This window comes from Gymnoscopelus braueri (genome assembly GCF_963280865.1).
Source record: "Gymnoscopelus braueri genome assembly, chromosome: 24".
NCBI lineage: Eukaryota > Metazoa > Chordata > Actinopteri > Myctophiformes > Myctophidae > Gymnoscopelus > Gymnoscopelus braueri.
In genome coordinates, this window is record NC_137626.1 from 593,860 (window position 1) to 606,473 (window position 12,614).

The 12,614-nt window shown below is 42.2% G+C and overlaps 1 protein-coding gene across 1 annotated transcript in view; it reads left to right on the forward strand.

Annotated features, from left to right (window-relative positions):
* The first annotated feature begins 211 nt into the window (after positions 1-211).
* LOC308080311 (sentrin-specific protease 7-like) overlaps positions 212-12,614 on the forward strand; it is a 59,276-nt gene continuing 46,873 nt past the window's right edge. The window contains exons 1-6 of the mRNA XM_080422116.1: positions 212-265; positions 6,399-6,469; positions 7,712-7,914; positions 8,756-8,863; positions 8,970-9,262; positions 12,367-12,400. Of these exons, the coding sequence (XP_080278242.1) occupies positions 7,713-7,914; positions 8,756-8,863; positions 8,970-9,262; positions 12,367-12,400 (637 nt within the window). The 5' untranslated portion in view covers positions 212-265; positions 6,399-6,469; position 7,712. The remainder of the gene's footprint in view (positions 266-6,398; positions 6,470-7,711; positions 7,915-8,755; positions 8,864-8,969; positions 9,263-12,366; positions 12,401-12,614) is intronic.

Genomic DNA, 12,614 nt, shown 5'->3' on the forward strand with positions numbered 1-12,614 from the left:
ATTATTCTGTTGTTACCTATGCTGCTGCATTGTCTGAAGGAAGCCAAACCAAAAGAAGTTTGACTCTTCTGTACCTGCACACAAGATGTAACAATACAGTACAACCTTGAACCTTGAACCTTGAACCTGGTAAATGATACGACCATGTTCACACTGACGCTGCTGTTGTGTGTTCTGTCCAACAGGTGGCGCCCAAGGAGAGCGTCTGACCGTCTGCTGTCTGCCACCAGTGAGGAAGACAGTCGGTCAACACAGCAGAGAAGAGGTTGGTTTGATTTTAATTGGTTTAATTGGACACCAAATGTCTGACCCTGAGGTTCCTCTCGTACTGAGCAGTATTACTATTACTATTACTATTACTATTACTATTACTATACTATTGTGGCTCTGCATCGTTTATGATATTCATTCATATTTGATACAGCCTGTTTCTGCCGAAAATGGAATTAATTTTGCCTTAAAAGTCATAAGAACTACTACTTCCGGGTCTGATATCACTGTCCCCACAGCAACCGCGTTCATGAGAAATGTAGTCTTTGGGTTTCTAGTGTTTATATTGTGTTACTCTTTGGGTAAATGTGTACATTTACACCTTCAGTCGATGCTTCATATCCATATGAGTAAAAACACCAGGGTGGTGTTTATGTTTGGAACGCAGTTCTTATATAAAGAGATCTAAGATTCCCCAATGAGGATATCAATACAAAAAGTAAAGCCACGAACCTGCAGAAAGCGCACTCTAGTGGTAGTGACGTCAGGACTTCAGTGCTGTATACAACAACACTAACCTGTCTCACATCATCAGTAGGGTTAAACTAACCTGTCTCACATCATCAGTAGGGTTAAACTAACCTGTCTCACATCATCAGTAGGGTTAAACTAACCTGTCTCACATCATCAGTAGGGTGACACTAACCTGTCTCACATCATCAGTAGGGTGACACTAACCTGTCTCACATCATCAGTAGGGTGACACTAACCTGTCTCACATCATCAGTAGGATGACACTAACCTGTCTCACATCATCAGTAGGGTGACACTAACCTGTCTCACATCATCAGTAGGGTGACACTAACCTGTCTCACATCATCAGTAGGGTTAAACTAACCTGTCTCACATCATCAGTAGGGTGACACTAACCTGTCTCACATCATCAGTAGGGTGACACTAACCTGTCTCACATCATCATTAGGGTAACACTAACCTGTCTCACATCATCAGTAGGGTGACACTAACCTGTCTCACATCATCATTAGGGTGACACTAACCTGTCTCACATCATCAGTAGGGTGACACTAACCTGTCTCACATCATCAGTAGGCTGACACTAACCTGTCTCACATCATCAGTAGGGTGACACTAACCTGTCTCACATCATCAGTAGGGTTAAACTAACCTGTCTCACATCATCAGTAGGGTGACACTAACCTGTCTCACATCATCAGTAGGGTGACACTAACCTGTCTCACATCATCAGTAGGGTGACACTAACCTGTCTCACATCATCAGTAGGGTAACACTAACCTGTCTCACATCATCAGTAGGGTGACACTAACCTGTCTCACATCATCAGTAGGGTGACACTAACCTGTCTCACATCATCAGTAGGCTGACACTAACCTGTCTCACATCATCAGTAGGCTGACACTAACCTGTCTCACATCATCAGTAGGCTGACACTAACCTGTCTCACATCATCAGTAGGGTGACACTAACCTGTCTCACATCATCAGTAGGGTGACACTAACCTGTCTCACATCATCAGTAGGGTGACACTAACCTGTCTCACATCATCAGTAGGGTGACACTAACCTGTCATCGAAGGATCAAAAAGATGTCGTTATGAACTCTTGGCCGCCACGAGTTTTAACCCTTTAACACATTTACCGCCGGGCCCGTAGTTCTACGGGCCGTTAAATCCAACGGTTAAGCGCCAATCCCGTAGCCTACGGGCTGTGGTGCTTTTTCCTTTTTTTCGATTTTTTTTTTTTTTTTAATTTTCTAGGCGGACCATTTTCAGTGTAACACCACCCGATCTCGACCGGAAGTGCGATCACGTTTTTTGTTTCCCGTCTGCCTCCATTCTAAGTCGTACACAATAACCCCTGTAAAAGCCCCTGTAAACATGTAGTTTTTCATCCTCGCATTTCCCATGTTAACTTAAACGGTCAGAACTCAAACATGGCGGCTCCGTTTGACACGTGGTCTTCACTGGTAGAAGCAGTGAGATCTCCGCGATGTTTACAAACAGTGCACAGCTCAATCTTAAGGATTTTAACAAGATCTGTGGCGACGTGAAAAAAACAAAAAACAACAATAAAACGTTGGCACTGGTGAGTACATTATGAGATTAACCTCTGGCGGTCAATGTGTTAAGACCGGGAACGCATCTGTGTGTCATTTTAAGATTTCTTTGGCTATATAAAAATAGCAGATCTACAAGCTCATAGCGCGGCACTCTGTGCCGCGCTATGAGCTTGTAGATCTGCTATTTAAAAAAAAATCTTTAACTTTTGTGCAAATATTTGAATATATAATTATTTTTTATAATACATATCGTCACGAAAACGTATCGCGATATATCGGCACACCCCTACTGTGTTTAATACTGTGTTTAATACTGTGTTTAATACAGTGTTTAATACAGTGTTTAATACAGTGTTTAATACGGTGTTTAATACGGTGTGTAATACGGTGTGTAATACGGTGTGTAATACGGTGTGTAATGCGGTGTTTAATGCAGTGTTTAATGCAGTGTTTAACTCATAGGCCGCCATTATCGCATTAATGCGATCTAATAAATAGCGCGCCTGGCCGCCAAGATCGCATTAATGCGATCTATGGTCTTTATTGATCTTTATGCTCTGATCACGCTATTCTGTAATGAAGCAGTCTAAGTTTCAGGTTCCACTTACTTCACCCACCACTGCATCCGGTTTCATGGCTTGGGTTCCGTTTCCGGTTTGAATTTTTTTTCCCCCAGTCATTTATAGGGAACCATAATAGGGAAACAAACGGTTTTTCACACGCTATAAAAAACGATCGGAGACCTCCCCTCCTATAATCTATGGTCTGGGTGACGAACAGTCATCCCCGTCGTGTATCACATCGTAATTTTCGCCGATCAGAGAATCTGAGCCCATTTCACATCCGGTTCATGTGTTTGACTGTGTCAGTGGGTGTGGGGGGGGGCGAGTGTCTCAGCGAGCGGATCAAGCTGGTATGTGCTGCTCTCTAGTGGTGGAACGATCAAAACGATTCATATGTCCAGCTAGATGTTCTATATGTGAATTAAATAACAAAATAACGAAACAAAAAAACACGAAAATCGCTGGCAAGGGTAGCTATGAACGAGGTTTTAACTCTGGCAGTCAATGAGTTAATACAGTGTTTAATACATTGTTTAATACTGTGTTTAATACTGTGTTTAATATAGCTCCGACGGAACCTCTCCCTCTGCTGTATAGCTCCGAGATGAGGTTCCTCGTTTCCCTCTGCCGTTTGAGCAGGACATTGTCGCACGTATCCAAAAGGTAAGGCTTTTCCGCCATTCTCTCAGATGTTTTAAGCTCTAGCGCACCATAAAAGCTATCCAACGAGTTGAAGAAAGTATTTAATTTGCCTCTGTCCTCAGCCGGTTCCATAATATTTGGATTAGAAGATGCAATTCAACATTTGACCAGTAGGGGAATCAGTAATGTTATCTCTACGGGCGCAATGTCTTAAAAACATGTAACCGGATGAGGACAGAGGCGAATTAAATACTTTTTTCAACTCGTTGGATAGCTTTTATGGTGCGCTAGAACTTAAAACATCTGAGAGAATGGCGGAAAAGCTTTACTTTTTGGATACGATGTGCAGAAAGGGGTAAGAAACATGTAAAGTGGAAAATGTGCGACAACGTCCTGCTCAAATGGCAGAGGGAAACGAGGAACCTCATCTCTGAGCCATACAGCGGAGGGAGAGGTTCCTTAGGGGCTGTGTTTAATACTGTGTTTAATACTGTGTTTAATACTGTGTTTAATACTGTGTTTAATACTGTGTTTAATACAGTGTTTAATACTGTGTTTAATACTGTGTTTAATACTGTGTTTAATACTGTGTTTAATACAGTGTTTAATACTGTGTTTAATACTGTGTTTAATACTGTGTTTAATACTGTGTTTAATACTGTGTTTAATACTGTGTTTAATACTGTGTTTAATACTGTGTTTAATACTGTGTTTAATACTGTGTTTAATACAGTGTTTAATACTGTGTTTAATACTGTGTTTAATACTGTGTTTAATACTGTGTTTAATACTGTGTTTAATACTGTGTTTAATACTGTGTTTAATACAGTGTTTAATACAGTGTTTAATACAGTGTTTAATACTGTGTTTAATACTGTGTTTAATACTGTGTTTAATACTGTGTTTAATACTGTGTTTAATACAGTGTTTAATACAGTGTTTAATACAGTGTTTAATACAGTGTTTAATACTGTGTTTAATACTGTGTTTAATACTGTGTTTAATACTGTGTTTAATACTGTGTTTAATACTGTGTTTAATACTGTGTTTAATACTGTGTTTAATACTGTGTTTAATACTGTGTTTAATACTGTGTTTAATACTGTGTTTAATACTGTGTTTAATACTGTGTTTAATACTGTGTTTAATACTGTGTTTAATACTGTGTTTAATACTGTGTTTAATACTGTGTTTAATACTGTGTTTAATACTGTGTTTAATACTGTGTTTAATACTGTGTTTAATACTGTGTTTAATACTGTGTTTAATACTGTGTTTAATACTGTGTTTAATACTGTGTTTAATACTGTGTTTAATACTGTGTTTAATACAGTGTTTAATACAGTGTTTAATACAGTGTTTAATACAGTGTTTAATACAGTGTTTAATACAGTGTTTAATACAGTGTTTAATACTGTGTTTAATACTGTGTTTAATACTGTGTTTAATACTGTGTTTAATACTGTGTTTAATACTGTGTTTAATACTGTGTTTAATACTGTGTTTAATACTGTGTTTAATACTGTGTTTAATACTGTGTTTAATACAGTGTTTAATACTGTGTTTAATACTGTGTTTAATACTGTGTTTAATACTGTGTTTAATACTGTGTTTAATACTGTGTTTAATACTGTGTTTAATACTGTGTTTAATACTGTGTTTAATACTGTGTTTAATACTGTGTTTAATACAGTGTTTAATACAGTGTTTAATACTGTGTTTAATACTGTGTTTAATACTGTGTTTAATACTGTGTTTAATACTGTGTTTAATACTGTGTTTAATACTGTGTTTAATACTGTGTTTAATACTGTGTTTAATACTGTGTTTAATACTGTGTTTAATACTGTGTTTAATACTGTGTTTAATACTGTGTTTAATACTGTGTTTAATACTGTGTTTAATACTGTGTTTAATACTGTGTTTAATACTGTGTTTAATACAGTGTTTAATACAGTGTTTAATACAGTGTTTAATACAGTGTTTAATACAGTGTTTAATACTGTGTTTAATACTGTGTTTAATACTGTGTTTAATACTGTGTTTAATACTGTGTTTAATACTGTGTTTAATACTGTGTTTAATACTGTGTTTAATACTGTGTTTAATACTGTGTTTAATACTGTGTTTAATACTGTGTTTAATACTGTGTTTAATACTGTGTTTAATACTGTGTTTAATACTGTGTTTAATACAGTGTTTAATACAGTGTTTAATACAGTGTTTAATACTGTGTTTAATACTGTGTTTAATACTGTGTTTAATACTGTGTTTAATACTGTGTTTAATACTGTGTTTAATACAGTGTTTAATACAGTGTTTAATACAGTGTTTAATACAGTGTTTAATACAGTGTTTAATACTGTGTTTAATACTGTGTGTAATACTGTGTGTAATACTGTGTGTAATACTGTGTGTAATACTGTGTGTAATACTGTGTGTAATACTGTGTTTAATACTGTGTTTAATACTGTGTTTAATACTGTGTTTAATACGGTGTTTAATACGGTGTTTAATACGGTGTTTAATACTGTGTTTAATACGGTGTTATTTTTGTTTTGTTTTGATATGTTTTTTAATGTAAAGCACTTTGGGATTCATTTGATGTCATGAAAGGTAATAACGATTATTATTATGTATGTGTTTACCTTGTTTACTGTAAGTCACTCTGTATAAAGAGCATCGTGTGTGTGTGTGTGTGTGTGTGTGTGTGTGTGTGTGTGTGTGTGTGTGTGTGTGTGTGTGTGTGTGTGTGTGTGTGTGTGTGTGTGTGTGTGTGTGTGTGTGTGTGTGTGTGTGTGTGTGTGTGTGTGTGTGTGTGTGTGTGTGTGTGTGTGTGTGTGTGTGTGTGTGTGTGTGTGTGTGTGTGTGTGTGTGTGTGTGTAGACTCAGTAGTGTCGGTGGACTCCAGTGAACAGGCCAGTACAGACTCCATAGGAAGGACGTCTGACAGACCGGTACAACCTAGCACACACCCACACAACCTAGTATCCATTAACATCCTAGTACATATCAACAACCTAGTATCCATTAACATCCTAGTACATATCAACAACCTAGTATCCATTACAACCCAGTATAATATATGTTGTTATTATATCATATCCTGTAATTGTGTTTCTAATAATTGGCTGATTTATATGAACAGTGTTATCTGTAGTTTGAGTGATATTATTATTATTGTTTGGTTAAAACTGAATGTGATGCCAGAGAGACTCCTGAATCTCTGTGTAGCATCAGTGTCTGGAGCTCTGCAGTGTTGTTAGCGTCTACTGCACCTCCTACTGGCTCCACTGTGACACTGCAGTGGGTCTACGTAGGTGGTGCACCTCCAACTGGCTCCGCTGTGACACTGCAGTGGGTCTACGTAGGTGGTGCACCTCCTACTGGCTCCACTGTGACACTGCAGTGTGTCTACGTAGGTGGTGCACCTCCTACTGGCTCTACTGTCACACTGCAGTGTGTCTACGTAGGTGGTGCACCTCCTACTGGCTCTACTGTCACACTGCAGTGTGTCTACGTAGGTGGTGCACCTCCTACTGGCTCTACTGTCACACTGCAGTGGGTCTACGTAGGTGGTGCACCTCCTACTGGCTCCACTGTGACACTGCAGTGGGTCTATGTAGGTGGTGCACCTCCTACTGGCTCTACTGTCACACTGCAGTGGGTCTACGTAGGTGGTGCACCTCCTACTGGCTCTACTGTCACACTGCAGTGTGTCTACGTAGGTGGTGCACCTCCTACTGGCTCTACTGTCACACTGCAGTGTGTCTACGTAGGTGATGCACCTCCAACTGGCTCCACTGTCACACTGCAGTGTGTCTACGTAGGTGGTGCACCTCCAAATAATAGTTAGAAACCAAATGGAACCAAATGGACCCTTACAGGTCTGTAACTCTGAGAGTGTACAAATGGAACCAAATGGACCAAAAGGTTGAAAACCACTGACTTAAACAACTAGCACTGGGTGAAAAAAACTAGGGTTGCAAAATCGTGGGATAAAAAATGTACAATAAAAAAAGTGCATTTTTGGGGATGACGTCACTTCCGTCCATTCCTTCTCTTGCAGTCAAGGGATCACTCATAGGTTGCGGAAGAGCGCCCTCTAGTGTAATTTCTAAATTGACATAGATCTAGGTCAATGGCAGTGCATGTGTTCAGTGGTTAATGAACCTCTGAGTGTCATGTATGGTTTTCAGAATGAAACCAGCCGACAGAGACCAGCCAGGGACCCCTTCAGGTGGACCCCTCCCCCCCCCCTCCTCTCCTCCTCTCCTCTCCACCTCCACCTCCACCTCCTCTCCTCCCCTCCTCTCCACCTCCCTCGCTGCCAGGAGGACTCTGAGAGACGCCAGGACCTCTGTCTTCTCCAGACTGGGGAAACCTGCTCCCACTGAGCCCAGTAAGTTAAACCAGTGAACCCATCCATCTCTAACCGCTTATCCGGAGTCGTGGTCACGGGGTTAGGGTTAGGGTTAGGGAGTCGTGGTCACGGGGTTAGGGTTAGGGTTAGGGAGTCGTGGTCACGGGGTTAGGGTTAGGGTTAGGGAGTCGTGGTCACGGGGTTAGGGTTAGGGTTAGGGTTAGGGAGTCGTGGTCACGGGGTTAGGGTTAGGGTTAGGGAGTCGTGGTCACGGGGTTAGGGTTAGGGTTAGGGTTAGGGAGTCGTGGTCACGGGGTTAGGGTTAGGGTTAGGGAGTCGTGGTCACGGGGTTAGGGTTAGGGTTAGGGAGTCGTGGTCACGGGGTTAGGGTTAGGGTTAGGGAGTCGTGGTCACGGGGTTAGGGTTAGGGTTAGGGAGTCGTGGTCACGGGGTTAGGGTTAGGGTTAGGGAGTCGTGGTCACGGGGTTAGGGTTAGGGAGTCGTGGTCACGGGGTTAGGGTTAGGGTTAGGGAGTCGTGGTCACGGGGGCAACAGTTTCAGCAGAGAGTTCCAGACTTCCCTCTCCATTAGCCCCTCCCTCCTGGGGGGTCCCGAGGCGTTCCCAGTGTAGCAGACCGGGGTGGTGGTCCCACTTGTTTTAATACTAGACTTAGTCTAGTAGGGGTGCCCACCCATTTTGTATAACGTTGTAATACTACTGACGTTTGCGCGCAACACTTTTTTCAGTCTACACCAAATGTCCTTGCCAAAAAATGTACTCACTAACCTGACTCTGCCTGTCTGTCTGTCTGTCTGTCTGTCTGTCTGTCTGTCTGTCTGTCTGTCTGTCTGTCTCTGCTTGTCTCCGTCTCTCTCTCAGTTGTCCTGTCCAGTGAGGAGGAGGACATAGAGGACATGGGGGACATAGAATGTGGTGTTAAGACATCAAAAGGTTCAGAAGGTTCTAGAAGCGTCCAGGATAGTGCAGGTACACCCCCCCCCCCCCCGCAATCTGATCCTTGTAACGGTGATACATGTGCCTTCAAATAGAATAGAATACATGATACAAAGTATTCCATTGGATTCTATTCTAGGTGCAGTGGAGACATCTTCAGAAGGTTCTAGAACAGTGGAGACATCTTCAGAAGGTTCTAGAACAGTGGAGACATCTTCAGAAGGTTCTAGAGCAGTGGAGACATCTGTAGAAGGTGGTAGGAGGGTCCAGGATGATGTTTCTACAGAAAGATCTCCGGTTCCTCCTCCTCCTCCTGCCAGCGTTGGAGGAGCCTGTCCCTCCTCTTCCTCCTCCTCTTCCTCAGTGATGGAGCTTCAGTTCTCCAGGCTGCTCCTGGGTCAGCTCAGTGCACAGGCCCATGGCAACGTGCTGGTGAGACAATCAATCAATCAATCAATCAATCAATCAATCAATCAATCGTATTGTCACAACACGGTTACAGGTAGAAGTGAGGTGAAGCTCTTGTTTATGCAGTTTTGCACGTTTCAACTAGTAAAAAGAGAATTAGAAGTAAAGAATGTAAAATAAAATGAGCACAAAAAGCCTGAAAATAGAGCATTTTAACTCATTAACCGCCGAGTTAAAACATCGTCCATAGCTGACCTTGCCAGCGATTCCGAGCGTTTTCACGGACCTTTGAAAAATCATAGAATATTATTCTTCACAACGATCCATCCACCGATCATCCATCCACCATCCATCCATCCACCATCCATCCATCCACCGACCACTTTAAAAGACGATCCATCCACCGATCACTTTAAAAGACGTATCCGAGTCTCGTAGAATCGGGGGGGGGGATGAACCATCTTCTCTGGCTGTAGCTTGTCTCTTATCATCTGAACCATCTTCTCAGGCTGTAGCTTGTCTCTTATCATCTGAACCATCTTCTCTGGCTGTAGCTTGTCTCGTATCATCTGAACCATCTTCTCTGGCTGTAGCTTGTCTCTTATCATCTGAACCATCTTCTCAGGCTGTAGCTTGTCTCTTATCATCTGAACCATCTTCTCAGGCTGTAGCTTGTCTCTTATCATCTGAACCATCTTCTCTGGCTGTAGCTTGTCTCTTATCATCTGAACCATCTTCTCAGGCTGTAGCTTGTCTCTTATCATCTGAACCATCTTCTCAGGCTGTAGCTTGTCTCTTATCATCTGAACCATCTTCTCTGGCTGTAGCTTGTCTCGTATCATCTGAACCACCTTCTCAGGATCTCCGTAAGCCTGGATAATGTTCATGAGCTTCCCCCGGTGGATGGTGTCAAAAGCCTTTTGGAAGTCGATTAGGGCGATCACCGCTGACAGGTTCCGCTCCCTTACTCCTCCTAGTATCCTCCTCAGCGCCTGTTGTTCGCTCCGGGAGGAAACCGTTCTCTGAGTTTCTCCGTAGAGGGTCTAAGACGGGTCTAAGACGGTTGAGGATCATCCTGTTAGCTGTCCTGGTGACTCTCGCCAGACGTGTGTGCTTGGTTGATCAAATCCACCTCGTCTATGGGCACGTCCTTCAGAACCTCTGGTGTCACTCCATCCTCCGCAGCAGCTCTTGCCGCACTTGATAATAGCCTCGGCCCTCTGGTACTCATCCATGGTGAATGGTTTGTCTGGTATGGGAAGGCCATAGAAGACAGGAGCTATCGGATCCTCCTCTCCCTCGGTTGAAGGAGGATTTCCTAGGAGTGTTCTGAAGTGCTGGTTGCCATGTTTCAACTCGTTCCTCTGCGTTTTCTCCCCGGATCTTGGAAGTCTGAGAAGTGCTTCTGCCACAAACGTCATTGATGAGCTTCCCGCTCATGCCATGCTTCTGGTTAACAACTCATTCAATGCCATTGACGTCTAAGACGTCCAAACCGTGTTCTCAGTGTTTACCACTAGATGGCGCTGTTCCGCAAGCTATGAGCCACCATTTCATGCTCAGACACAGAGAGATCTAGGAGATCACGTGATCAAAAGATGTAGTTCTCCATCTACTTCCTGGTTAGCGTCTGTGGGGAAACAGCTGTACTAGAGTTATTTTTTTCCCCCTGCATGTTTGGCGAGACATGCTGTTTTTAACGGCCCATAGCAAGTGAACGGCAGGTCGGATTTACCTTTTTTCTTCCGTGGAAGCACAGTGAAAGCCCCGTGATTACCAACCATCAGGGGATCGATCATACTAAAGATGAATATTCTCTGACTACTTCAAAAGGTAGAACAAATAAAAAATCGTTGGCACTGTTGGCAATTATTTTTTAATGAGTTAAGTGACACTTTTTGACACTTTATAAGCTTGTAGATCTGCTATTTCTGCTTTTTAAATTTGAAAAACATTGCCTCGGCTTTAGTCCATTTCTCCGGTTCATACTTAGTTAGTGTGGTTGCCCTAACAGGGCAACCAGACTATAGTAATCCTCACACTTTATTATTATTCTTTTTATTATTAATGGAGATAAACAATAGTTTAGATCGTCTCTCCTCCCACAGTTTATTTTTCCCAATTTAGTGCCATATGTCAAAATGACCGGCCTCACCGGGAATCGTGTGCTTGTATAAGGCTAAGAGATTGGTTGCATAGTTTTATTGATATTGATTTATTAGTGCATTAAATTTCCCCATCCACTTTAATGGAAAAGTGCAAAAACTCAAATTCAAGTATTTTTTTCTCAGAAACCGTAAGAGCTAGAGTTACCAGATTTGGAGGGGAGGTTCCTAATTTAGTCCGAAATTATTGATATAATAATTACACTAATCGGCCACATGGTGGCGCTATAACAGCCCCCTTTACGTTTTGGCCTATAACTCTTGAACCGTAGGTCGTAAAATCAAAATGTCTTTTCCCCTGGATTCCTTGGGTCACGACGCATCTCCCCATATAGGCCACGCCCATTTGCGTCAGGATAGATTTTCCGCCATTTTGAATTTTCTTCAAAACACACTTTTAGCTCCTCCTCCCATATATTTTGTCCAAATTTAACAAAAATCGGTACACATGATCTCTGGGCCCATGCGATAAACATATCCAAACGGCATTTTGATAGTCCTTACCGTTCGTCCGTAAATGGCTTCCAAAGTTAGTGGGAGGGGCCCGTTTTACCAAAAATGCTACAAATCACGAACGAAACGTCCGGTCAATCCCAAATTTGAATCACATGTCGAGGGTGGTTTACTCAACGAATCCCCAAAATAATTTCCACTTTGACCCATAGAGGGCGCCACAAATGCCCAAAACGTAACCGTTTTATGCAAAAACATGATTTTTGGGGGATCAATCCTCTCAAAATGAAAAGCAAGTGATCTCAGGAGTGACGTGACAATGTAATTGCCGCAGCCTTCGACGGTATTCCTCCCAGCGTATTACTCGGGTCCCGGCGGCACCGACCCGCGAATCGCGTCGGCGCAACCACACTTTGCAATTTCCCAGAATTGCGACCCGTCTAGTTACTATTTACACTCGTCTGTCTGTCTGTCTGTCTGTCTGTCTGTCTGTCTGTCTGTCCATTTTAGATCACAGAAGATGGAATCAACTTACCTCTGAAAGGTAAGTCATAATCTCTCTCTCTCTCTGTCTCTGTCTCTCTCTCTGTCTCTCTGTCTGTGTCTCTGTCTGTGTCTCTGTCTCTGTCTGTCTGTCTCTCTGTCTGTCTCTCTGTCTCTCTGTCTGTCTCTCTCTCTCAGTTTCTGTCTCTCTGTGTCTCTGTCTCTCTCTCTCCCAAAATAGATGAGAATGACAATTTACAGAGCAAACCTGTCTG